Source organism: Zootoca vivipara, chromosome 4 (genome assembly GCF_963506605.1).
Source record: "Zootoca vivipara chromosome 4, rZooViv1.1, whole genome shotgun sequence".
Taxonomy (NCBI): domain Eukaryota; kingdom Metazoa; phylum Chordata; class Lepidosauria; order Squamata; family Lacertidae; genus Zootoca; species Zootoca vivipara.
This window is the reverse complement of record NC_083279.1, coordinates 40,304,418-40,332,266: the sequence shown is the minus strand read 5'-3', so window position 1 is coordinate 40,332,266 and position 27,849 is coordinate 40,304,418. Positions and strand designations below refer to the sequence as shown.

General features: G+C 41.4%; 1 protein-coding gene across 6 annotated transcripts; it reads left to right on the top strand.

Moving 5' to 3' along the window:
• The first annotated feature begins 77 nt into the window (after positions 1 to 77).
• KLHL15 (kelch like family member 15) lies at positions 78 to 27,844 on the top strand. Of its 6 annotated transcripts, none has more exons than XM_035115682.2 (4): positions 3,176 to 3,446; positions 4,230 to 4,359; positions 11,259 to 11,970; positions 24,329 to 27,844. In XM_035115682.2, exons 3-4 carry the CDS (start codon positions 11,266 to 11,268, stop codon positions 25,436 to 25,438), a joined length of 1,815 nt encoding a protein of 604 aa, XP_034971573.2. In that variant the 5' UTR covers positions 3,176 to 3,446; positions 4,230 to 4,359; positions 11,259 to 11,265; the 3' UTR covers positions 25,439 to 27,844. The 6 variants fall into 6 exon arrangements, with proteins under 6 accessions (XP_034971576.2, XP_034971573.2, XP_034971574.2 ...); XM_060273529.1 differs by lacking the exon at positions 3,176 to 3,446 and adding an exon at positions 3,454 to 3,754; XM_035115685.2 differs by lacking the exons at positions 3,176 to 3,446; positions 4,230 to 4,359 and adding an exon at positions 78 to 343.
• The last annotated feature ends 5 nt before the right edge of the window (positions 27,845 to 27,849 follow it).

Here is a 27,849-nt window from a genome sequence, read left to right as displayed (position 1 = left end):
TTGTGACTGAATAAGAAGAAAGGGACTGGAATGGCTGGTTCAGCGCGGTTCCGTTTTAAGAGCCGCCTTTGAAGGATCTTACGTAGGTTTTCTGAGAACGTTCAACATTCTGTTGCAGTGCAGCTGAATGCAAGCAAGAGGAAATCCTACTCTTTTTTTACTTTTACTTTTTATCGATTGTAATTTTGAAAAAATTATACAGAACATGCAACATATTTAAAAAATACAGTAGGAAATAAAATATCAGAAGTTATTTATATGCTGTATATGCTTGCATTTATAAACAAAAAAACCTTCATCCCTCTTCCATATGTTTAGGAGCAGGTGGGGCACATGGACCAAGGTAAGGAAATTACTTTTAAAAAAATGAACATAAAGTCTTTAACCAAGCTCTCACTTTCTTTACAGGGAAGACAATATGGACTCTGGTCCACCAGAAAAAGTGCCACCGTTCTAGTATAAAGACAGAGTTTACATGGCCTAATAATAATAATAATAATAATAATAATAATAATAATAATAATAGGTTTGGGTATAGCTAATTATACTGGAAATGAGTGTTCAACCCCACCAAAGCAGCGTAAGCTTCCATTTTTCCTATGTGAAACATGATAACCAAGGTTTCAGATTTAAATCCAGAATATAATGTTTCTCTAGAAAAGATGGACAGGTGCTCCCATGGGCAAGAGAGCCAATAAGAAGCGCTATTTTAGCTCTTGGCCTTTTTAACCTGCCTCTCCTGGCAAATAATCCGCTCTCCTTTTACTTTGTGAGGCAGGTCATTTCTGGTAGGATAGGATCCCAGCAAGCCTCATTGTCCATCTTACTTGCTCACACTGGTGCCATACAAGTATAGCAGCAGCGTACACCCCACTTGTTTAATCAATTTAGCTATTAATTGGAGTACATTTTATGTATACATGTGAGTATGAAATTCTTTTAAAGATATGAGCCACTTCTTCCCCATCCCAGCTTTTCTTCTTAGGGAAGGATATGCATTTAGCAATAGGAACAATTGTTCTGGAATATTTAGCAACAGTGATTCTATCGAGTGGGACCAACAACAGTCCACTTCTTCAGATGCATCTTCTGAGTATAAAAAGGTAAAGGGACCCCTGACCGACTCTGGGGTTACGGCGCTCATCTCTCTTTACTGGCCGAGGGAGCCGGCGTAAAGCTTCCGGGTCATGTGGCCACCATGACTGAGCCATGTGGCCAGCATGACTAAGCAGCTTCTGGTGAACCAGAGCAGCGCACGGAAACGGTACTTATTTATCTACTTGCACTTTGACATGCTTTCAAACTGCTAGGTTGGCAGGAGCAGGGACCGAGCAATGGGAACTCACCCTGTCGTGGGGATTCGAACTGCCGACCTTCTGATCAGCAAGCCCTAGGCTCTGTGGTTTAGACCACAGTGCCATCCGCATCCCAATTCTGAGTATAAATGCATATAATTTGGGGGAGGGGAAAACTAAAGATGTCAACTGGAAATGAAATGTAGACAAGTTGTTGCTAGCAGAAATCCTGGCACTGATAAACCAATTAACAGGTATAATGAGCACGAATCCATTTGTTTCTGTTGAATCTACAAATGACAGCTTTGAACTTTTGATGTACAGTATTATAATGATTGGTTTCATGCTGCAGTCTCCCTTTAAGTTCCTTTAGCCCAAGATGACTACTCTTAAGTCACCGAGTCATAGGAGGCTTATATCACAGTAGGTCATCTTAATAATAATAATAATAATAATAATAATAATAATAATAATTTATTATTGATACCCCGCCCATCTGGCTGGGTTTCCCCAGCCACTCTGGGTGGCTTCCAACCGAATATTAAAAACAGTACAGCATCAAACATTAAAAACTTCCCTAAACAGGGCCACCTTCAGTTGTCTTCTAAAAGTAAAATAGTTGTTTATTGCCTTGACATCTGCTGGGAGGGCGTTCCACAGGGCGGGTGCCACTACCAAGAAGGCCCTCTGTCTGGTTCCCTGTAACCTCACTTCTCGCAATGAGGGAACCGCCAGAAGGCCCTCGGTGCTGGATCTCAGTGTCCGGGCTGAATGACAGGGGTGGAGACGCTCTTTCAGGTATACAGAACCAAGGCCGTTTAGGCAAATCTGTACCACTACAATATATGCTTTCCCAAGTGGACAGTTACTCTGCCATGGTATGCAAGTGTGCTGTAGCAGCTCAGTTATTTACTGTATTTAAATATTTATATCATAATAAACATCAAAGTGGTTTATAATTTGTATATTTACACCAGAGACCATCAACTAGCTATGCTATGGAAAGATGCATTCTTAATTGCTTACAGAAGTCTGAAATGAATCGATACCGCTTCAGGATTCTCACCAAACTACAGTTCCCAGGAGTCTTTGGGAGGAAGTCATGAAAATTAAACTGCCACCTTGTTTCTCCAAAAATAAGACACCGTCTTATATTTATTTTTCCTCAAAAAACCCCCCACTATGGCTTATTTTCAGGGGATGTCTTATTTTTTTCCCTCCTCATCCTCCTCCTGCCATGGGCAGCATTGCTGCTGCGCCTATCATTATGTCTTATTTTCGGGGTATGGCTTATATTCCTTGAATGCGGAAAAATCCTGCTACAGCTTATTTTATGGCTACATCTTATTTTTTTGGAGAAACGGTATATACAGAGCAATCTTAACGTGCGTCTAGTTAGAAACGTTTCGTTCCCGTGCAAGCAGGCAGAGGACTGCAGACTGATATGTTTGTATTACACAACGATAAGTCAAGTTGGAAGTGCCCCTCCTGAAGCGCACAGTACAGAATATACGTGCTCAGGGAGGGAAGGGAGGCAGCTTCTTAACTAGGTCAATGCACGTTCTGTGTGCTAGGAAATGGAAACAAACGAAACCAAACGATGTCATGTACGTTTGGGCTTTTCTGCTGTTAACCGCCCTGTGATCCTCAAGACGAAGGGCCATAAAGGCATTTAATAAACGATGGTGGAAGTAGATAACGTGTGAGAACGGCGGCGGAGTCGGGTCCTGAGAAGCCCCGCGTAACGGCCCGGGGAGCGACCGTGCGGGAGGCTGCATTTCGGCCAGGCTGAACGGGGAAGCGGCGGCGGCGGCGGCCGGAGCTCCGTCGGGAGGCGGCTCCTCGAGCGGGGCGCTACGCGAGGAGGGGCCAGTGTTGCGTGTGGGGTTGGCGGCTTTTGTGAGGCAGCGGCAGCACCGGCGAATGGGGCGGTCCTGCGAGAGCCGGCCGGGGAGCGCGCCTTGGGAAGGCGAAGGAGGCGGCGGCGGCCTGAGCATCCCACTCCGCCTTGATGGAGGTTCCTCCTGTGCGTGTCCCTCTGCCTCTCCCACAGGTGGTGGTGGTGGTGGCGGCGGCGGAAGTGACGGCCGGTGCGGGGTGCTTGTCGTTGGGGGAAGATGGCGACTGTGGCTGTGCTAGGCAGTGAAGAAGGTAAACAAGTGTGAGAGGGAAGGGGAGAGGCAGGGACTCTGGGAGGGGGCGGGTGAGGCAGGGGCCGGCGAAAGCCGGTGCCTGGACGGTGCCGCCGAAAGAGGCCTTGCTCGCTAGCACGCGCAGCCTCAGCCCCGGCAGGCGAGGAAGGGGCCCGGGCGCGATACCTCTGTCTCCGTGTAACCCCACTTCAGCCCCACTGTGAGGCTCTCCTCCTCCTCCTCCTCTTCTGTCTTTATGTCACCCAGAGGACCCCCCCCCCTCTGCAGGTTCAGCGGGAAGAGCTGTGTCTTCAGTGCTGTTGAGAGGTAGGTGAAGCTGCCAGAGGACCAGCCGTCCGCCCCCCCCCATCTGTTCATGATGTTTGCTGCTCTTTTTCTAGACCCAGTTAGGTCAAAATCACTCCCGCTCATCTCCTCCCTGAAATATAGTATTTTCCCTTTTTCCTGGCTTGCCCTCTCCTCCACCATGTTTGGGCCAAATGAGGGCACATCAGTTGAGGTACTTCAACATACTTCCCATCTCCAGGTTTTGAAGGACAGCTGCTTTTGGGATTAAGGCTTTTTTTGGGGGGGGGGAGTAAAGGCAGTGGCTGTGATGGAACTGGAGGCTTTCATGGTAGCACCTTCCTAGTATCAGAGGTTCAAGGTTATTCCTGCTGCTAATTGAAAAGTTGTGTAATGCCTCTGGGTTTCAGTTGAGCATCTTGCCCTCTCAGGTGTCTTTGTTTCTCTAAAAGAGGGCGGTATGATGAAGCTGTCTTTCCTCTTTCTAATTCCTCAGAAAAGTCACCCATGATGAACAGGGTGGGGAAGAAGATTGATATATGCCCTGGCCTTTGTGTATGTGAGCATGCTAGTGGTGCTTCCAGGAACACAGCGCACTGAAGTCTTCTGTGCTTAAAATGCACATGGTAGGGACAACAGTGTCATACACTTCTTTTCCATTAATCTATATCCATGTTTTGATCTCTGGTTGCATGCAACCCCTCCTTTAGTACTTCACTTTGTGCTCGAGATAGTAAAGTGTTTGACAGTTTATCTTAGTAAATATTACACCATAGTGTTTTCGTTGCCACGATTCTGCAAAATTCTGATACATTCGAGGCTTGATGTGTAAAAATTTTATGGGATTTTATAGTCTCCGAAAACTATTTGCCTTCATCTTTGGTTTCAACGCTTTTTTGTAAAAGTTGGATGGTATATGAGTGAAGAAATCTTCAAACAGTTCTTGAAGAAAAGAAGCTCTTTGTTTTGAGATGGTGTGTGCTTGTTGCAACAAGCACTGCCTTAGAAGAAATATTCCTTTTTGAGTGTAAGAGAAAGAACAGTGGTCTTTTTGAGGTGACACTAGCCATAAGTCATTTTTGTAACTACTCATATTAAAATAATTAGCATGAATATATGTATCGCTCAATTACTCAGGAACACCTTAGTCAATGAAAAGTTCTAAAGTTTATTAATATAATAAACCAACTAAATTATGCTGCCCTGATTTAAATGTAGCAGCAAGGTGTCTAGTGATACTGAAAGATAACCTTACAAGCCTTGTTGTATAAATATTAGGTTAATTTTTTAACTTGGTTCACAGAGTGCCTCTAAATATAGTAGTACTTTCTGAAACAGGCCTCAGCTATCGAAGGCCGTGTTGAAATTTAAGTTTGGCTCTTGCTGGGGAAAATCCAGCACTGCTTATAGTGTTGAGTCTCTAGCCACATTACAAATTTGCACAAATACTAAGATGAAAGTTGAATAAAGGAAATAGTTGAAATATGGAAGAAACTTCTAATTATGATTTTTTTTTAAGTTTATGGTGCGTAGAATTAATATTTTTGTACAATAATTTGCAGAGCCCATGGGTTTTCAGTTGGCTCTATTCAGAACTGTGTTGTCTTCTGTTAGTACCAATTTAATGTAGCTTTCAGACATATCACATGTCTGATTGTTTATTTAGTGTGAGATCCTAATACCTTAATTTTAGTCCTTAATAATATATTATTAAATCAGCAATGTAAATATTATAGTATCAAAGTATTGCTCAAATGCAAGGTTTTGTAGCTGATCAAAATAGAATATAGGACCAATCCAGATCTGTCTTGTTTGGCAGTGACATTTTTTAAAATGTCACTGCCGATTTCCTATGGAAATCGCAAAATGTAGAAATGAGAAATAAAATGAGCAACCCAAACATCACCCTTAACTCTAATCTGCTGCTTTTTATTATGCATATATTTTGTCTTGTAAATTGGTTAAAGCTATAATTTCATTAGTGGCATTTACACAGAGATATGTGCAGGGCAATTATTTTTTCTGAAACAACAATTTACTGAACATTCTGCCTTACATCTGATTTTAGGCAAGAAATGAAGAATAATGTAGTGTAGTTTGCATACCATGGCAGCTTTGATTCCAACCCCATGGTAATGGAGGTTGAAATCTTTGTTTATTTACCAATGATTGTTTTCATACATGAACAGTCTGGTAGATGGTATGATCTTGCAAGCCATCTGCCATCAGTAGAATATGTTCATTATATATTCTGTGAAATATCTCTTTTCATTCACTGTATGTGCACTCACTGTTGTGGTTGTACATCACAGTACTGTATAATGTACCATTCAGTTACCTTAAAGAGTGGCAATGCTTTGGCCTTTCTTCATGTCTCAGACTGACAGCTTAATTAAACATTTTTGATCAGAATCATTGAGCACCTATCAGAGGGGGTGGAATCTTTTTTTATAGCATTATCCTTGACTTCTCTTTTTGGTTCTGTGGAGCAATGGTAAAGTAAAGGTAAAGGTACCCCTGACCATTAGGTCCAGTCGCGGTCGACTCTGGAGTTGCGCACTCATCTCACTCTATAGGCTGAGGGAGCTGGCGTTTGTCCGCACACAGCTTCCAGGTCATGTGGCCAGCATGACTAAGCTGCTTTTGGCGAACCAGAGCAGCACACTGAAACGCCGTTTACCTTCCCGCCAGAGCGGTACCTATTTTTCTACTTTCACTTGATGTGCTTTCGAACTACTAGGTGGGCAGGAGCTGGGACCGAACTACAGGAGCTCAACCCGTCGCAGGGATTCAAACTTGTGTCAAATTAACTGTTGCCCCTCAGGATATGCTTGTTTGTTCCAGATTGTCTCCGGAAGAAAGTTAAAACAATTTTCAGAGCATTACTAACCATGTCTACTCAGAAGCAGTGTTAGAAACTGAGATATGAAAGCTAGGAGCTAAATGGCACCTTAAACCTAGGTTATGGGTGCAACAATGGAATAACAAGAATACAAAGCTGAAAATGAATGCACTTAAATATTATGTTCATTTTTCACATGGTTTAGTCCTTCCCCTGCTCACCCCTCTAATATTCTTAAGAGGGTCTCTTCTCCAGTCTTCAGAGAGTAGCTGGAAGTGGGGAGGCAGAAAAAGGTCCTCCTTTCCCTCCACTCTGCAGTTTTAATCTGAAATCTTTGGTGCAGTACTGCACGCAGAGCTTAGAAACTGCTGCCGCTAATGAAATTCCCTGTTGCAAAATGTGCCTAGAACAATGGGAGTTTCGACCACTGCTCAGAAGTAAGTCCTGTTGAATTCAATGAGTCTTACTCTTAAGCAAATGGCATTAGGATTACTATCTTAATCCTATTTTCATTAACTTTTAAGAAGCTGTAACTCTTGGTTAGCAGTTGTATTGAGGAGTAACTATGAGTCTCACGTCTATCTTTCTTCACACACATTCCTCCAGGTTATTTTTGTGATTTGCATCCTACATGACATCAGTTCAACCTATTGTGGCCTGGTTTATTCTATGTAATAAGCATTCATACCAAAGGGAATCAACAGAAATCACTGTGATCAATGTTATGGTTCTGCAGAAAATGAGACACATTTAACTATGAAGAAGTCTTTCGGTAGTCTTCTTTCGACTAGTCATCCTTCGCCTGAACTTCACTCTTCATAATAGCTCTCTGTTCCTTGTGTTTGGAAGCAGCATCCTTTTCTAATTTGCCAAAGAGCAGAAAACAGTTATTCTAGATTTTATCAGTGACATTCTGTGACTGGCCAAGAGTCTTGGTTACCTCTTTATTTACTAAAACATTTATCCAATCCATCCCAGTAGCCACCTAGAACACCATAAGCTACTAATTTTCTGAGAAATTACATACGGTATATAAACTCACAATGTTGTGTTTTTCTCTGTATTGGAGGTGGGGAATCTGTAGCCCTCCAGGAGTTGCTGGTCTCCAACTCCCAAAATTCCAGGCTGTGTGCCATGTTGGCTGATGCTGATAGGAGTTGTAGTACAAAACATTCAGAGGGTCACAGTTTCCCTACTCTTAACCGAATGTAGCTAGCGTTGACTTCTAAGTTGTCTGCAAAAGCAAATGAGTCCATAGAAATAGCAGGTGTCTATGCAGATTCAGATGCTTAGTTGTCACTTTCACAAAATTCATTGTATGCAAAATCAATGATACAGAAAGAGCAGTGGTAGAAGACTCAGTTTGGGTAAAAGGCAAACATGCTGATTCTGTGAAGTGTGAAATGTCAACCACATTTTTGTCAATTTTCCTGATGTTCATTCTTAAGCGGTAGTGCTTCTAGAATAGTGAGCCAATTCAGATTCCTTTTTCATAATATTTGAAGGGTTTACATCAGTTGATAGTTCAGGTTAAATGTTAGGGCCAAAAATATAAAAGCCTTTCTAAATAATACCAGTTGCCTAAATGGTCATTCCAGAAAATGATTGCCACATCCAAATTACACCAAATTCAGATTGGCCCTATCCTTTGATATACGTGACTCACTCTGTACTGTATATCTGACTTGCATTTCTCGTTTCTACCCCAAAATGAGCAGTTTCTCACCTTAACAGATCAGTTAATACCTGATATCTAATTTTAGTACAATTTTAGTATTATGTGGTGCTGAAGCACATATTCTAGTACATAAGACGCATGTGCTGCAAATATAGAAGATTGTAAAAGGGTAAAATTGCATTGCATAATATAGAGATAGCTAACTTTTGGACCTCTGTTAGATAGCATGGCCAATGGTCAGGGGTGATAGGATTGTAGGCTAACAATATCTGACAAGCTATAGGTTCCCCACCCTTGGCATATTACAAAATAAGAGTTGAAAAATGTGGATTGGTTTTCTTATCCGATGAGAAAATTAAAGGTATAGGTGGTGTAGGATTTGAGACTGTTGGGCATAGCAACTGTTGTTGATTGCGGTAGCAATCCCATTGTACTTTTGCTGTTACTAAACATACATGGCTTATTGAGAACAGTAAAGACACAATGGCTGCATTCACACACTACAATGATTAGGCAGAGTTAACGGCTTATTATGGTTTATTAGGAGTGAACAATGTGCTTCTACACCCTGTTAATGGCTTCCACTTCACTTTTCTCCCAGGGCAAGAAACAAATTAGAAAGCTGCAGTTAAGCTTGGCCACAGTGATAGTCACTTGGGATTGCCTTTTGTTGCTCCCTATAAAGAGCCATGATTCATAAACCAATACTAACCATGGTTTCAGGCCAGGTTGTAATTCTGGCATGTAAGGGAGCAACAAATCAGGATTCTGGGTTTGAATGTCATGGAAATTGAGTCTTGTTTCTCCTGCTCACACTAGAGGTGGTGTGAAGCAGGAATGAATGGGTAATATGCTCTTTGTTCCCTGTAAATAAGCCAGCAGGTAAAGGTAAAAGGACCCCTGACCATTAGGTTCAGTCGTGACTGACTCTGGGGTTGCGCGCTCATCTCGCATTATTGGCCGAGGGAGCCGGCGTATACCGGTAGCTTCCAGGTCATGTGGCCAGCATGACAAAGCCACTTCTGGCAAACCAGAGCAGCACATGGAAACGCCATTTACCTTCCCGCTGTAGCGGTTCCTATTTATCTACTTGCATTTTGACGTGCTTTCGAACTACTAGGTTGGCAGGAGCTGGGACCAAGCAACGGGAGCTCACCCCGTCACAGGGATTTGAAACCGCCGACCTTCTGATCAGCAAGCCCTAGGCTCAGTGGTTTAACCACAGCACCACCTGGGTCCCTAAAATAAGCTAGCAACCCTGACTTAATTGTGATATGCAAGGGTTGCTAACAAGGAGTAAATAAAATTAAGGACAAAGATTCTAAGAACAACTGTGCTTGAAGGTGGTCATTGGGAGATGATGATGTAGTATTACAGAAATATTAAGTGGTATTATTATTTTCCTATACTACTGTGTTTAACAATATGAAGGTAAGAACTGGTCCATGTAAGGTTTTACAACATAAGTTATAACTTTCTGAATTTGAATTCAAAGGTGCCCGCTTCTGTTTCAAAAATGTGCTTCTTTACTCCACTGCTTGCCTTTTGAATTTTTATTTAAATAATTGCTGGCAACCTTGGAAGCACTTGGAGAACTTGCCAACATTGTTTTTAAAACACAGTGAATTTGAGCTTTCTAAATTGATTGTCTGCTAGCAGTATTTGCTCTCAGTGTTAAAAGTAGAGGAGTTCTTTCCAACATTTGACATGTTTAACTTGGTGTTGCAGAACAAATTAGCATGCTAAAGATGTCACTTTTTTCTGATGGGGCCCATAACATATTTTCCATGGCAAAATATACCATGTCTGTGTACAGGCTGTGCCATGGAGATTGCCTGGTTGACATATGTTAAAATCCTGCTGAAGTCCACATTGCAAAAAGCATGGTAAATTTCATTTTTTCCTGCAGGGAGTAGGGGATCCTGGAATGGATTGGCCCTCTCACTTGCTCCACTAGGCAGGCCAATATGCAAATTAGATGTCACTTCCGTTTTTCTCCTGCCTAGTTCCATGCAGGTTGGGCAACAGATGTTTTCTGTCATGCCATTACTTTAAGAGAGGTCTTCATGAATTCATTCAAATTTAGAGCATATATACCAGCCAAATATATATTTTTTCTACAGCTTAGCTTGCTAGCCTGCTGTTCTTAGCAGATTCTTTGGCTGGGGAGTTTGGGGGAGCAAAGGTTGTCCATGGTGGCATACCTCTTCCCACCCCGATACCGGCTTGCTTACTGGAGGCAGAGCTTCCTGGACATTTATAAGAAACAAAAAGAAAATATTTAGCAATAGATTGTTGTGTCACTTAAACAGCTATTTTTTTAAAACCATATTTTCAATCCAAATAGTAGACAGGTGTGTTTTTTGTGTGTGTGTTCTTTGTGATGTTGCCATGAAGTGTCTGTTCCAGGTAACATTGCTGCTTGCCAGCTTGTGTTTTTAATTCACCAATTGAATTGGGGAGAGATACAGTCTGAGTATATCACAGCACTTGAACAATACGGTTGCTACACCAAAATGATCTCCACCATGGCAAATTGCCTATGCCATGGCATAGTATTGTGAAGCTGCAGCAGTCTCAGCTGAGCCTCTGAATGACACTTTTGAAGAGTATAGTTCCATCTGCTTTAGGATCCTTTCATTTGTAAGAGCAAGAATTATCCTACCTTGGCACTTGCAAATAGCAAGACTGATTTTGTCTTCCAAGTTCAAACCTAACACTCTGCCCACTATGCTAGATCTCAGCCAATATAGGTAATGCAAGAGTTTGGAGATAAAAGAGCTTGAACGTTTACAGTTTTGAAATTTTGCTGTAAGTAATTTTCATGAACAGCTTCTCCCTTCTCCAAAGCAAAATTTCTTATATTGGTTATTGATTTGTTTTTTTAAAAAAGGCAATTAACACTACTGTATTCACAAAGCATGATAAACACAAGTTTTATATGTTTCTACATTTTCATGAATCTTTAGAAATCATAACATTTCTTTATTTACATTTTTCCCCAGGTGATTCATGGCAGGGGACGTGGAAGGATTTAGTTCCTCCATCCATGACACCAGCGTCTCTGCTGGGTTCAGAACACTGTATGAGGAGGGATTGCTTCTTGACGTCACTCTTGTTATTGAGGACCACCAGTTTCAGGCTCATAAGGCATTGCTTGCCACCCAAAGTGATTATTTCAGGATTATGTTCACTGCTGATATGAGGGAGCGAGATCAGGAAAAAATCCACTTGAAAGGCCTAACTGCAACAGGCTTCAGCCATGTTCTCCAATTCATGTACTATGGAACCATTGATCTGAGTATGAGCACTGTTCATGAAATCCTGCAAGCTGCCATGTACGTCCAGCTTATTGAGGTGGTGAAGTTCTGCTGCTCCTTTCTATTAGCAAAAATATGCTTGGAAAACTGTGCAGAAATTATGAGACTTTTAGATGACTTTGGTGTAAACATCGAGGGCGTCAGAGAAAAGCTGGATTCCTTTTTGTTAGAAAACTTTGTGCCTCTCATGGCCAGACCTGACTTCTTGTCCTATCTGAGCTTTGAAAAGCTTATGACTTACTTGGATAATGATCGTCTGAGCAGATTCCCAGAGATAGAGCTCTACGAGGCTGTTCAGGCTTGGCTGCGGCATGATAGAAGACGCTGGAGGCATACCGACACCATCATTCAGAACATCAGGTTTTGTTTGATGACACCATCCAGTGTTTTTGAAAAGGTTGGTGCGTTTGAAAGCAATAGATAGAATTCATCATTACGTTTAGGGCAGCATGCTGTTAATAGGTAACATTTCCAGAAATAGGAGGGAAAATAAGACACTGTTTTAGAAAATGGAACATTGAAGTCGTCAATGTCTGAAACAAGTGCCATCTAGCTTTTAGAACAAAACAAAACAAAATCCCCCAAATGCAAACTAGCAGGATTTACAGCCAGGAAAAAGGTAGGTTTGCAGCTTTTTCTGATCGTTAGTGATAGAGAAAACCTCATAAACAAGTACAGCAAGGTGATTTACAAGACTACGTATATTGTAATTAGTGAAACAAAATATATTCCTGCAGCAGGGAGGGGATCCTCGGGTGGTTGTCCCTCCCACTTGTTCCACAAGCAGGAATATGCAAATTAGACAAATTTTATCTCATGGTAGGAGGGTAATGCCTCCTGTTTCATTCCTGCCTTGCTGCAGTGCAGGTTGAGTAATAGTTATATGCTGTCGTCCTTAGCTTTGTGAGGAGAGGGTTGACTTTGACCAATTCCCGGGGGGGGGGGGGAGAAAGAGAGACACAATTACAGAGAATTCAATGACAAGAATGTCTTGAGTCATCTGTGAGGGCTCACAGCCCCCTTTTTTTGACTGATTCCTCGGAAGAAGAGGCCAGAGGTTATCCATGGCGGTGGGCTGTCTCCCTCAGTGTATGCTTAAGTTTGCTAAGAGTTTCATCCCAGGAAGCCAGCAGAGGCTGTGGAGGAGGGGATGGCTGACCTGACGGAAAGGCAGTTAAGATGGACGCTGGCCTTGCCCCTGCCTTCCAGTTGGCCCACTGAGAGAGCTGAGGTTTTGGAGGATCTGCAGACACTGAACTTTGTGTCATCCCCTCATCTAGTGATCAACAGCACAGCTCTCAACTCCCAAGTTTTGTCAGTGGATCTGACATATTGGTACAGGGCCCGGGGTTGGTGTGGGCCCAGTCCCTCAGATGGCCTTTTTGCGCCTGCTCTTTTTCCCTCAACCATGGCCTGGAGCCCAGCCCTAAGTCTTACCTCAGGTTTGGGCAGGAGAGAGGGCTTCACAGGGCACAATGCTCTCTTTAGTGGTGTGTTGGGACTTCAAGATTCCTCAGTGATGACTCCTGCATAGGTTCTTTCCTGCTGTTTTGGGGGCGGGGAGCTATTCCTCACCTTCTTCCTCTCCTGGCTGTAGTGATGCAGCAGCTGTTTCCAAATCCAGGTGGTGATCTAACCTTTGCAGGTTTAGGGCCACCTCTGGGCAGCTGGAAGAGGAAATCTCGGTGCCACTAAAACGCTGGTCCAGAAGAGAGGGAGCTGAGGCAGCTCAGAGGTCTGAAGGCAAGTCTGTTCCTCTGCCTCAGCCTCCTATCAGCAGCCACAGAGTGGTAGTGCCAGGCAACAAGCTTTTGGACTTGTGATCGGCTGTGGTTGAATTGGAGGAGGATGAAGCCGCTGTGTCCGCCATGGCTTCCAATAAGCAGGAGGGGGAATTATCAGCCAGTGAGGAGGAAGCAGTGCTTTCTGCACCTTTGTCTTGCTTGTTTCCTACCAAGGATTTTGCCCTCTTAAAAAGGCAAGTCATATCGTAGAGATCCCTGCTCCTAAGAACATGGGGTGGGAGAAGGGAGCCTCTGAAGTGAGACCTACCCAGCCCTCCAATCTCATTTGATACCTTTTCCATCTGTTTTCAAGAAGGCTCTGTCAGCTAAATGGGCCTGAAAGGCTTTATACCTTTCAGTCTGATAGTATGGCTAAACTAATTCCTCCTCCTGGATGCCTGTTTAGTTTTCATGGCACAGAATCATATAATTGTAGAGTTAAAAGAGACTGGAGGATTGTGCAATCCAACCATCTGCAGTGCAGCAATTCTACCCACAGCCATCCCTGGTTGGACTTGAACCACCAACCTTCTGGTTGACAGCCAGACACACTAAACCATTGCACCGCAGGAGGGCAGCAAGGACAATGGCAGCCAAGGACACAGATAAATTAGCTAGGAACTCAGATGATAAGAGAGGCATGCCCATGAAACTACTACATTGGAAATTAGGGTGGCCACAGCCTCACCCTTGATGGCCAGGGCCTCCCTAAAATGAGTAAAGACCTCTGGAGGAGGTTCTTGCTAGTAGTAACTCCCACCTTCTCTAGGGCATTTGAAAACTGGAGAAGACAGTTGCCTCTATGACTGATGATGGCCTAGTTGCCATGTAGTATGCTGCAAGGACCATGGCAGTCAATGTAGCTATTAGGAAATACCTATGGTTTAAGATGTGGAACACAGATTCCAAGTGTAAGGTTAATCTAGCTACAGGCCCTTTTCTAGGGGGCAGGCTGTTTGGTGACCTGTTGGAGCCCTACTTGGTGGAAACTAAGAATAAGAAAAAAGCTGCTAGGAGTCAGTTTGGGTGTAGCTCCTTTCAGTCCTCCAAGGGTGCCTGTGGTTCTAAAGACAACAGATGCCAGTGGTACCAGTGGGGTGGACAGAGATTCTATCCCAGGCAACAGTAGAACCAGTTCTCCAATTCCAGAGGCTCTGGACAGAGTCAGCAGGGAGGAAAGAAGTCAACTCAGTCCGGACTCCCTAAGTCAGCTTCAGGAACCTCCAGTTGAGGGTCGTCTGCAGTAGTTCTTCCTTTGTTGAAGAGATATGACAACAGATCAAAGGGTTCTGCAAACAGTGAGGGAGGGTATACTCTAGACTTTGCCTACTTACCTTACAGCCACTTTGTGATTTCTCCCAGGTCCAAAAAGGAAAATTGCACCATCTGGTCTTAGCAGCCATTCAGCACCTGATATCCATCAATGTAATAGAGCTTCTGTTGCCAAGGGAGCATTGCTACGGCTGCTACCCCATATTTATTGTTCATATTCCCAAAGAAGAAGGGAGATTTCGGGGTCATACTGGGTTTGAAGAGGGTGAACAGGCATACCCGGAAATGCAGGTTCAGAATGGAGACCCTTCATACCATCATGGAGCATCTTATCAGCTGGCGACTTCCTTGATAGCGTTTCTATATCACACCTATACCAGTGTGGTCCAGCAAAACTCAAGAGTCTTCTACCTTTCCCATTGTCAGCCTTTCCAGAGTTGACGGTGAAGAAAGCTACTTTCCCACCCAGTTCAGTGTAAAATATTTTACTGCCTCAAGACACAAAACAATTCAAACACATTATACACATAGTTAAGAGATGCTGGTACATCCTAAACTATTCTACTAAGTACAGTAACCTGGTCTTAGAGGTTAAACTGAAGAGATCCAAATATACAGAGAGGTCCAAGTTTTGGGAGAGTTCCACCACCCCACAGCACATTGGTGCTGAATGCAGCCTTGGTTTTATACCTGCTAATGCACGTATACACACTATTTGAGTCATGCCAGAGGCCTGTACCCTTGAGCTGTTTCAAGAGGCCCACCATAGTTGATGTCCTAACCCTTAACAGAAATCAGTTGCAGAGGAAGGGCAACTCAAATCACAGTCCAAGCAGTTAGTGCAATTTCTCATATATTCCCAAACTACACCAACACCCCTTCTATTGGGCTGTTGCCTTGAAATATTTCAATCAGTGATACCTAACTGAAAAGTTGCAGACTTGTTCTTTTCTGCAGATACAGGCTTTGTAAATATATCTGCCAGCATAGACTCTGAAGGACAGTATTGGAACTTAACTAGACCTTGCTGAATATGATCTTTCACATGATATGGGATATCAGTGTGCTTTGTTCTGGGTTACACCGCTCAGCCTCATTAGTAGAGGGCCTACTATTTGCTTGTTCTTCCTCTTGCTTCGAATATAGCCAAAGAAACCCTTTTTATTATTTTTATCCTCTCTTGCAAGCCTGAGCTCATTCTGAGCTTTGGCCCACCTGGCCTTCTCCCTTAAACTGTTGGCTACTTGTGTGTGTTCTTCCTTCATGATTTTCTTTCATTTCTTATACATGCCCTCAGCCCATTTGTAAACTCCTTTGTGTAGCCACACTGTTTTATTTAGATGCCTCCCATTTTTCTTGTTGGAATTCTGCATTCCCCCCCCCCCCAATATTTCACCTTTAAGGAACTCCCATCCATCTTTGACTCCCTTCTCTTTGAGTATGTCTGACGTTGGGATGTCACCCACTACCGTAATTCCTTCAGCTTTTTGAAATTGGCCTTCTTTCTTCTGGAAAGTGCTTTTCCCAGTAGCTATTACATCAGCACATTGAGTGTCACAACTGGGGGCACTCTCAGCATGTAAGGAACTGCGCTTGTTTCACAAAGATTCAGTGATGCAGAAGTTGGTCCCCACGTTTTAACTCAAGTTTTCATAGGAGCCAGGATGTCATCTTACCTTCTTTCTGTCCCCATCCTAGATCGGACAATGAGAGGGAATGGTACTCTGGACTTAACAATGAGCACTGCATGTCTTTCTAAAGAGAACAAATCCTACCTTTCTGACTCCCTGTTCATCTTCCAGCCACAGACCATGGGAAAGAAGGTTTCAACTGCTACACTTTCCAGATGGCTGACAGGATGCATTTCCAAGTGCTATGTGGTTTCTAATTTGGCCTTGATGGCTGGGGTCACTACTCACTTCACTAGGAGTGCCTCTGCTTCAGCTGTCTTCAGCACTTTGGATATTTGTAGGGCAGCCACCTACTCTTCTCTGTCTATCTTTGTGAGACATTACAGGATCAATATCTATGCATCTGCCAAAGCTTCTTTCAGTAGGTGTGTATTACAACAGGTGGTTTCCTAGTTAGGGGTAGGGTCCACAGCTGGCTCCACCTGACAGTAGCTTTGGTGCATCCCATCCAAGGATTCCCTACTCCTGGCAGGAAATTGTGATATTGGACCTCCAATGAAGGACCATTTTCTGCAGGGGATGGAGGTGATCCTACCTACTCTAGGCTAGTTTCGGCTATTCATTGCAGCTTGGACAAATTCGTTTATATGCTGGTTTTTTTTAGTATTCTCAGTTCAGTTCAGTTCAGTTTTGTATTGGTTTTTTTTAATTGGATGTCCCTCTTCTTCAAGAGTTGCAGTTCTTGCCTTTTGCCTTTTGTATCCATGGCATGCAGTGCTTTTGTCTGAGATTAACATACTTTCTACTGAGCTGAATTACCTTGTCAACTGGAGGTGTTGCCCTCTCACCGTGAGGTAAGATAATGTCTAATTTGTATATTCCTGCCTGTGGAGCAAGCGGGAGGGAAAACCACCTGAGGATTCCCTCAATACCCTGCAGAAAATGGACTTTTTGCGGGAGGTCCAATGTCACAATTACACACAATGACTTTTATAAAGTGGAAAATCAGAAATGCAAAAGTGTATTAGAAATATAGTACTGTACTTGATTTTATGTTTTTAATTCTACCCTTGATTTTATATTGTTAACTCTACCCTTTTCTTTCTTGATTCCTATGGAATCAATGGAGGATCTAGGTTGATGTGCTCCAGAAGCAGAAATGAGCTGTGTTATGGCTCTTTATTTTTTTTCAGCTGTTCCTGTCATTTGCGGCTGAAGTTTAAGGCAAATGGAAAAGAGTCTATTCTTGCTGGAGCCTTTAGTACCAGTTCTCTTTCTGTTCCATCTCCTCTTTGTTGGAAGAGACAACTCTGATTATTATGGGGCTTAAAGCACTCCTGTATTTATTCTTATTGTTTCTATTATTATTGTTCTAAAAATATACATTTCAAGTGTCAAAAGCTAGGGTACAGAGGCACCTCTTCAGCGTTCACATAAAGCTGTATAATAATGATGCCAGATGCACCTCTGTGGGAAGAGATTTCCACCGCTTAGGGGTTGCCGCAGAGAATGCCCTCTCCTGGGCTACCTTGTCTCCGAGCTTCTGAGGGCAGTGGAACAATCAATGAGGCCTCCCCTGCCAACACCTAAGAGTGTCTGTAGATTAGGAAGTGTTTTTTCAGGTGTTTGGGGCCTGAGTTGTTCTATCACAGGAAGCTGAATTCTCAGTCTGTTTGGAAAGTTACTGTATAATACTGTTCCTCTTTTAGGTTTGGTCTTCAATGACAGAGAAGTGGGAGATGGTAAATGTCTGTTTATAAAAGACTATCCAAACAGTGGCAACTTTCCCCTTGGTATAGATATGATATTTCAAGAGTTGGGCAAACTTTGATTCTGGGAAGCCCATCAGTATGGGGCAGGAAAAATGGGAAAACAGAAGGGGGAAAGGTTAGGTAGAATACCACCTCGACTTTGCAGCTGTACATGGGTGGAATCCTGGCTGGAAGGAGGGGGAAGATCTCTTGGTGCCTAGTACTAAACAAGGATCAGCCAAATTATGAAGTAGATGGTTTTTTTCCTTCTTTATATTAAGAAAGCAAATACATTTTCAATAGCATTTTCCTCTGATGGCTGTACACAGCCTGTGTTATCTAGTACACAGAGTTCTGTTTAAACAGAAGTTCTAAAGTGTCAGTACCTTTGTGTAATCAGACATAATTCTGCACTTGTTATCACCTGCCACAGGTACAAAACTATCATTAGGAAGATAGGGTTATATAAGATTCTGTAACAGTGACCCGTCAAGTAAAGCTGTCATAACAGTTTGACATTTTTCTTTGTATTAGGACTAAAATAGTTGTTCAAAAGAATATGCAAAATGTTTAAATCCATGTACATTTTGATACTGATGTGCATTAGAAGAAACCTAACGATATGATTGATTTTAAAATTAGGTTTTTAAGTCAGGTGTCCAAATGCCAGCCTTATACATTTGTATTTTCATGCTAAGCTGCGTTAAATAATTTCTTAGGTTTAGACTTAAGTTCTGTGAGCCAATAGAGTGAAATAGAAGCCTTTAAAGGACCAAACTAAACAACCAAGAACAACACGTATATTTTCTAACATTTATCCCTAATGCCACACTTTTGAAATTTATTAAATAAATGTGTTGTATTCTGATTGTTGTGTACTGTAGTCATTACTTACAAACATTTGATGTATCTTTTAGACCTTCTTTTGCTTTTCATACATTATTCTCTTTGTGGACTTGCTCACTTTTTATGTTTGATCAGTATGTGTGTGTTTCTCATCCATATTTTCTGTTTCCATTTATATAGGTAATTCACAACTTACATGCACTTAATTTGTGCACATTCAGATTTACACTCTTGACAAAAAAAAGTTTAAAAATTCAGAAGGGGGTTTCTGGGGAAAATTACTTTGGCAATCCCACTCCGCCATTGAATCCAGTGTGTTTTGACTATACACAATTTTGGCTTTACGCATAACCCCTGTGTAAGTTGAGAGTCACCTGTATTTATTAGTCTAGCCTGTATTCAAAATATAATTGTCTTGGTGTCAGTTCATAGCATATTATCTTAATGAGAAGCTTCCAGGTCTACATGTACATAACCCCTTGTGTCCCTGCCCTAGTACTGAAAAGAAGAGAGGGACCTTCTTCCCCCAGTGGCCAAGCTTTTTGTACTTTTTTATTTCACTGCTGTTCCTCAGCTAGTGATTTATTGCCGTCACACACAGTCCCTGCTTCTAGCACTTTGGGGTATAGTCTCCAGTCCTTTCTCAAAATCCAGTTTGCCCTGGCAGTATCTATTTTCTCCTGAGAACTCTCAAGGAAATGCAAACACTACATGAGTGCGGATTATTTGAAGGTGGGATGAAGAGAGAAAGGGCTAGATGTGAAAGCCAGAAGTTGATAGAAATTGGGACCCAGTATAGCAGTGGTGATTTTCTAAATAAGCAATATCAAATAAGTCTAAGCAAAATCTCGAACCTGGATTGCTTTCTCCTGTTTCCTGTTACAGGCAAAGAAGGCATTAGATGAATAATGTATGATTTAATCATTGGTATATTTTTCGTTTAGAGTTCAGCTTCTAGAATAAGTAACCTGCTCAAGGAAGAGCAGTATATGTATGGAAGTTACTTCATAGTTGGGTGTTCCCTGGAATGAAAAGACTGCATCCACAATGCAAAACTGTGTACTGTAATTATCCAGTCTATCTGTGTAGTTATCTGCATATATCACCTAACAGTTAGTCCCTGACAGTTGGTATAACTGGGTTTCATAGCAAGTGAGAGGACTTGCTTGAAGTGGGTGTAACTGAATTCTAAACAACAGGTGTTTCATAACAAGGCCCAATCGGTTGAAACATTCTTAGGACCATAATGCATTGTGGATTCATGGACTTCTTCCTTCCTCTTTTGCCAGGGGCTCCGACTTACCCCCTACATGGGGGGAGGGCACCATGTGATGCATCATGTAACACGTCCATGATGCAGCACTGGGCGGGGAAGAGGCAGAGTGTGGCGCTGGGCTCCAAGCTTGCACCCAGCAGGGGCAGGACGTGTGGAGGGCGATCTTCACTCTTGCTCGTCCCAGCCCTGTCCTGGCTCCCGAGTGTGGGCTGGGGTGCACAAAGGGCATCTCACAGCAGCAGGGGGTATCAGCCGCCTCAATATTGGGGCTGGGTCCCCTGATTCAAAACATTGAGAGGGCTGGAGCCCCCAGTGCCCCCTATCCCTGGCGCCGGTGCCTCTTGCATGGGTAGTCCTCCTTTTCAGTTTCAGAATGAGCTATGGTAGCAGCAAACATGGCACCAAGCCACTGTTTGCAAACCTGCTTCTAACCGGTGTATCAGATTGAGTTTTTGTTTAAACTATAGTAAGGAAAACTTAGGTCTGCTTGTAGTACTGAATTTAGTTAGTCCCCAAACAGAAAGAACAGGAGGAATGCCAATGGGAGAGAAAACGAGCCCAGAAGCACTACAAGTCTCAATTAAATTTAAATTGGGTTGTGTTACATTTGTTCCAAGCCTGTGCCAGTTATTTACTCAGAAGATGTGTATGCACAGATATTCAGCTTGGCCTGTTCTTGTGTTTTAAGAACTGTGAATCAGAATAGCTGTCAGTCATAGAAGTCAGCCAATTAGTGAAACAACAAATGCAGGGATAGGAGATAGATTGAAAGTTTTGGAATGGTATTTATTGACAAGGAAGGGGTGATATTCAGTTAAGTTTTAATGCAATTAATGGACTTAATAATGTTTATTAATGTTAATGGGCCAACACTGAGTAAAACGTAGCTGAATACCAAGCTACTGTCCTTAATGTAATAAAAGGGGAGGGTGAGGAAGGAATCCTCTTATCCCCACCCCTCCCTTCCTAGTGGTACCTGATAGCTTTCAACAGTACATTATACGGCTACAAGCTTAATAAATCAAATTACTAAATATTGTGCTTAATAGGCAAGGACTAATTTTCAATGATCAGGACAAATTTTATTCATTTGCACTGTGAATTAAGAATGCATAATTATTTTGGAGGCTATTTTGGTCGAAGGTGTGATTCTGAAGCAAACAATGTTAAGGATAAGCTTTCCTTATAACAGTGGTTTGTTAAATTTCAAGTTGTCAGACTTTTTTTTATTAAAAAAGACATTTATTTGATTGAGTTAATGCAAAATTTAATTGAATGAAATAATATGCAAAAATGGGCTGGTTCATATATAATGTTAAACTATGGTATAGTGCTGCCTGCACAAGAGTGAAGCCTCTTGTTAGTGCACTCCCCTCCTCTCGTCTTCTCCCACATAGTCTGGAAAAGGACTTCACTCGTGTTTACTTACAGTTTCAAAGAATCAAAACTTGGTATGTATGGACCAGAGATTATGGTTCAAAACCAAGCAATGCTAGTTAAACAACTCACCTTCAAAATCTGTAGGTTGAAGATGGCATGTTTAGAAAGCTGTTTAGAAAATTTTCTGCTTACATGTAACTAGCAGCTAAGATTCTTTGAAACCAAAAGTATATTAAGGGCATGAGTTAGACTCTTTGCTCAGGCTGCTTCTAGCTCTTGCACGTAGTGGTTTGTTCAGGGTAGGGGTGGCTAACTTGTGGCCCGAAAATATGTTTCTGGGGGTTATGCATGAACAAGCCTAGACTAGTAATAGCCTTTGCTAACAAATGGCAATTAAGATATGAGATAGAAAAGACTTTTGTCCTAAGAGAAGCCTGTCATATTGAAGACAAATTCAACCAGGTTGAAAATGAGGATTCATAGCTGCCTTTCATTTTATTGATTGCAAAGGGGGACTTCTCCAAATTTTATACTTACAGAAGCATTAGATTTTATGAGGAAGTCATTATTTTGTAGCCTGTGGGAGCAAGTTGTCTTGGAATGCAAATGTTCTTTAATGTTAGTTACAGCTTGTGGAGTGGGATGGTGTACGTTCTGCCAAATTTATGTGAATGTTGACTAATCTTATGTTACTTGGACTGCCAATCATTATTCAGTTGCAAAGTATGAAGATTTGAGGATCTATATTCAACTTTTTAGTTGCTTTATCCGAAATGTGTGCTGCTGCATGTGTTTACATGTCCTCTATTGTGGTAACTTTTCGTCTAAGCTACTACTTTGTTAGGTTTTCCATGCAACTTTGACAGACTAAAAATGGGATATATTAGTAAGTAAGCTAATAAATTCAAGAAAATGTACTTTGTCCAACCAGATGCCTCTAGGAAGTAGAACTTGCTGTTGCTCCTAGCAAACTAGTTGGCATACAGTACTCCATATATAGCCATCAAGACTTAATTAAATAATTTTTCTAATCTTTTAATGACTACTGGCATACATTGTGGCAGCGAATTTCATAAGTTAGTTATGCGTCATGTGAAGTACTACCTTTTATCTGTCCTGAGTCTCCTACCAATTTCATTCTAGTATTATGAAGGAGAAAAATTCATTCCGCAAAGTTTTTTGGAAGCAATTTCAAATGTGTGTGTACTAAATTCCACTGTAAAAATCAAATGCACTCTAGAAACTTTCATAATGCAATAAATGCAACTTTCATAATGCAATAAACCTAGCTGGTCAGATTACTCTAGTTTTCTGATTTGGTTTTTCACAAGGGAGAAAAAAGTAAAGCATTTCAAATGTTTCTGTGATCATTTGTATTTGCAGTATTCAGTATAGGTTCGTAACCCTATCAATAAACCCAGTGTACATTTTTTCTTAGTCTAATGACTAACTTGTGTTCACAGCCAAACTTCTGTTCACAGGTCATTCATTGTACCACTAAAATTGAAACAAAAATACTGGTACTATCTATTTACTATGGCTTCATTTGATGTTGCAGGAAAATAAAGTACTTCTGACACTGATTTCCAAACATGTGAATATAGTATTCCATTGCATATGTATTTAAAATTGAGAGAAAGCGGGGCTAGCGCTTGGTCACAAAGATTTAAAATGTGGTCATTGTTAGAGCATGTTTTTATCTTGATGCCTCTTTGTATATGACTGAAATGCACATAGTTCTAAATGGTTTGGTAGCTTGATTCTTTGGTTAAGATCAGTATGACTGTGGTTGTTAATGTTACAGGTAGGTAGCCGTGTTGGTCTGCCGTAGTCGAAACAAAATAATAAAAAATCCTTCCAGTAGCATCTTAGAGTCCAACTAAGTTTGTCATTGGTATGAGCTTTTGTGTGCATGCACACTTCTTCAGATATGTAACTTCCTTGAGTGTAAGATCACAGCATCCATGAGGCAGCAGTCAAAGGTCACTTAAGGATGATCTTATCTCACTTGCATGTTATTTGTTAGATAATAAAATCTAAACCCCCCTTACAAGCAGCAAATAAAGTCTCTTGTGAAAGTGTTCTGTAGCAGCAAGGTGTAAATATGTAGCCTTGCTGTTAAACTTATCAAAAGTTTCCTATAGATCTTGGAAGGTAGAATCAACAGTTTTCCTCCTGCCTTAAAGCAGTCAGCTGTGAGACCAAAGCTTGTTGGGCTCAATGAACATCAGAACCAGTGGCAACCACTAGGTATACGCTTGCTGATTTGTTTGCAAGAGTGACAAAAGCCCACTGTGAAATGCATGGGCTTGCTGGTATGTCACCAGGAATTAACTGAAAGAGCTACTCAGCATTTGATGGCTTTTTAGGACTTTAGTAAGCATTAGAGCATTAGGAAGGTAGAGGAATTCCTTTAGAGGCTATCTAAACCTGAATTGGGTTCTAAGCAGTTAAAAACTGCTGTGGAAAAAGCAAGTTCTATTTAATCCTTTTTGCCAGACATCTCAAGGTAATACAGTAGTTAAAAAGTTTTCTGGGAACAATCAATCAGATGCAAAAAAGAAAAAGAAAAAAGATTTCATTAGTTATGAGTCCTGTTGAACATAGGCAGGGCAGTTAGTTAAAAAAGTGACAGAATAAGAGGTGCAGTTTGTCAGTAGGTTTAGCAGGCTCTGCTGGACTTATGGGATGTATTGCTTTGATTAGGTCACGTTTTCTCCCTCATGATTCAGTTGTGTAAAATTAGGCAGCATAGATTTCTTCCTCATACTGTTTTCCTTGGTCAATACACACATGTGTTTTGCTCTGTCCTTAGGTGAAAACATCGGAATTTTATCGCTATTCCCGGCAGTTGCGGCATGAGGTGGAGCAAGCTATGAATTACTTCCATAGTGTGCACCAGCAGCCTTTGATGGAAATGAAATCAAATCGCATTCGTTCTGCCAAACCCCAGACTGCAGTGTTTAGAGGAATGATAGGACACAGCATGGTAAATAGTAAAATCCTCCTCCTGCACAAACCAAGGGTCTGGTGGGAGTTGGAAGGTCCACAAGTACCGTTACGACCAGACTGCCTTGCTATTGTTAATAATTTTGTATTCTTATTGGGCGGGGAAGAGTTGGGGCCAGATGGTGAGTTTCATGCTTCCTCCAAAGTGTTCAGATACGATCCAAGACAAAATTCTTGGTTACGAATGGCAGACATGTCTGTACCACGCTCAGAATTTGCTGTTGGTGTTATTGGAAGGTATATCTATGCAGTGGCCGGAAGGACAAGAGATGAGACATTTTATTCAACGGAGCGATATGATATCACAGAAGATAAGTGGGAATTTGTGGATCCCTATCCAGTCAATAAATATGGACATGAAGGAACTGTTCTTGGTAACAAACTGTACATCACAGGTGGAATCACATCCTCGTCCACATCTAAGCAGGTGTGTGTATTTGATCCCAGTAAAGAAGGGACTGTGGAGCAGCGAACAAGGAGGACTCAAGTGGTCACTAATTGTTGGGAAAACAAATGCAAAATGAATTATGCAAGATGCTTTCACAAGATGCTTTCTTATAATGGCAAGCTTTATGTTTTTGGAGGCGTCTGTGTAATCCTGAGGGCCTCTTTTGAGTCTCAAGGTTGCCCTTCCACAGAGGTTTATGACCCAGACACTGATCAGTGGACTATTTTGGCTTCTATGCCAATTGGTAGAAGTGGTCATGGTGTAGCTGTGTTGGAAAAACAGATAATGGTTCTTGGGGGCCTATGTTATAATGGTCACTACAGTGATTCAATTCTCACTTTTGATCCTGAAGATAATAAATGGAAAGAAGACGAATACCCAAGAATGCCCTGCAAGCTAGATGGCTTACAAGTTTGTAGCCTACACTTTCCTGAATATGTGCTGGAACATGTTAGACGTTGCAGCTAAAATTTAAAAAAAATACAAAACTATTTATGATTTGGTGGGATGGAGGGCTGGGGGAAGGGAAAGCAGATTTAAGCCCACTGAAAACAGTGTCTTGTGTAATATGCCACTTAAATTAATAAAGAGAAAAAAAGAAGTGTACAGGGAATGCATCTACCAAGTTTATTAGGAATGCTAATACCTGTGGTTTCATACTGATTTTATTTTTTACATGCTATTACTGTGTTTTGAGAGGGGAAATTGTTCTTCCATTTCATGTCTTTTAACCCCATATACTATGTCCATTCTGTATGAGTGAAGACAACACATGCTTCAGGACGCACTAGAATACACTCTGTTTACAAGGTGGGTCAAAAGCATATATGTATTGTGCATTTTTATTTTTAAAACTGTCAGGATAAAATTCAGCAGCCTTACTAGAACAGAGCCTGACTTCCAATGTAGCAGTGAAAGGGGCCTTTCAATTTGTTCCTGTGATTACTTGTTGTTTCAATGTTATTTTTATTTCCATTTATGACTCCTCCCAATCAGGTTTGACACTCCTCATTTTGATATCAGTGACAATTTAAAATGGTTTTCTATTTATTTTTCTATTTCTATTCAATTTATTTTAATGTACAGTAGTTCCAGTAAGTCTGCTGAAAAAATAGGTTTTTGAAAAAGAACACTGAAGATTTTCTACTAAAATAAATTCTAGGCTGCATTTGTCTGCGTTGTGGTTTGTGAATAAAATATATCTATATATATACATACATGCATACACTGTAAGATCAAAATGAAATGCATATTTTTATGTGCAGCTGGAAGAGTCTTATTTTTAACTAGTGGACAGATATGAGCTATATCTGTTTAATTTTAGCTCTTAATGGCACCCTTTCATGTATTTAAATTTGTTGGGTAACTGGAGGCCTCGTTCTTATCAATGTAAACTTATATTTGGTATATACTGATTGATTCAGTAACACTTGAACTCCTTTATAACCAGGTGATAAAAATGTCAAGGCTACCATTTTTGTTGTTTATAAAGTCAGATCCCAACCCATAGTCTTCAGTACTTGATTCTAGAAATACAAATAAGAAATGTTTATAACAATCACTGCCTCTGCTGTTCTTGATGGATGGTAGAGCTTTTTAGGTGGTTTGTCGCAGAAGCATTGCAGCTGTACAGTTCTTTGCACTGATTGAGCTGCTGTGCTCAAAAGATGCAGAGTTAGGCAAACTTCTATTTTTTAAGCAAATTTAGAAAATAACCACTGGCTCCACAGTATACTTGTATGGAGGTCTGAGGATGTTGAGCAATTGTATCTTGTTGAGGTCACTTTCTTAACTATTAGACACCTATCTGCATATAAGTGATGATATCACTGAAAATAAATCTGAACAGAGTTCTGAGCTGAAATACTCAAGTTCCAGTAGCTGCCTGTGGAATATGGAGGTGAGCCAATCTTGCCTGGGCAATGTAAGGCTCACTGATGCTTGGCAAACTGCTTCGGAAGAAATGCAAGTGCAACTGTTTGTGTAAAACATGGAAGCATTAACTGTACCATTTTGTTCCAATACAGTGGTGCCTCACTTAACGAATGCCCTGCTTAACGAAATTTCCGCTTAACGAAAGGATTTTTCGAGCGGAGGTTGCCTCGCTAGACGAATTCGTTTTACGAAATATTTGTCTAGCGAATCGCGGTTTCCCATAGGAATGCATTGAAATTCAATTAATGCGTTCCTATGGGGGAAAAAATTAAAAAAAAATTCAATGCATTCCTATGGGATTCGCTAGACGATTTTGTTGTTATAAGAAAAGACCCGTGGAATGAATTAAATTCGTCTAGCGAGGCACCACTGTATCATGAACTGGAAATCACTGTAGAACATGTGCATTTTGTATTCTGGGAGTTGAAGCTTATGCATGCTAGAAACCTCCACAACGGACACATTTGACTGACTGTGCCTTGTTTCAGCTCCTGGATTACACAGGCCCCAAAGTAGTATTAATATTCTGCATCAAACATGTAAACGTCTACCCAAAAATGTTTTTAAAAATTTCTTTTTTCGTGACACATGGATCAAGATCTAAGCTGCACAATCTCACATGATGTGTCTCCCTGTGCATACAAAACAAGCACGTATGGGAAGAAGTTATAACCCAACCCTTCTCTCCTACCCCGCCCCGCCCCCCCCCCCATATAAGCCATGGCCTCACATGTATTCTTCGCCTATCACCTTTAGCATGACCAGTGAAATCAAAAGCTTTCACTTCTGGTTTTAAATGAACCCAAGTTCCTCATTGAACTTGGGGAAAATTTGGTTTGCTTGATCTATGGTTTGTTCAGTGAAGTCAAGATCAACCCATGTTTATGATCCTTTAAAAAAAACAAAAAATCCAGTGTTCCTGGAACAGAGAACTAATACCTTTA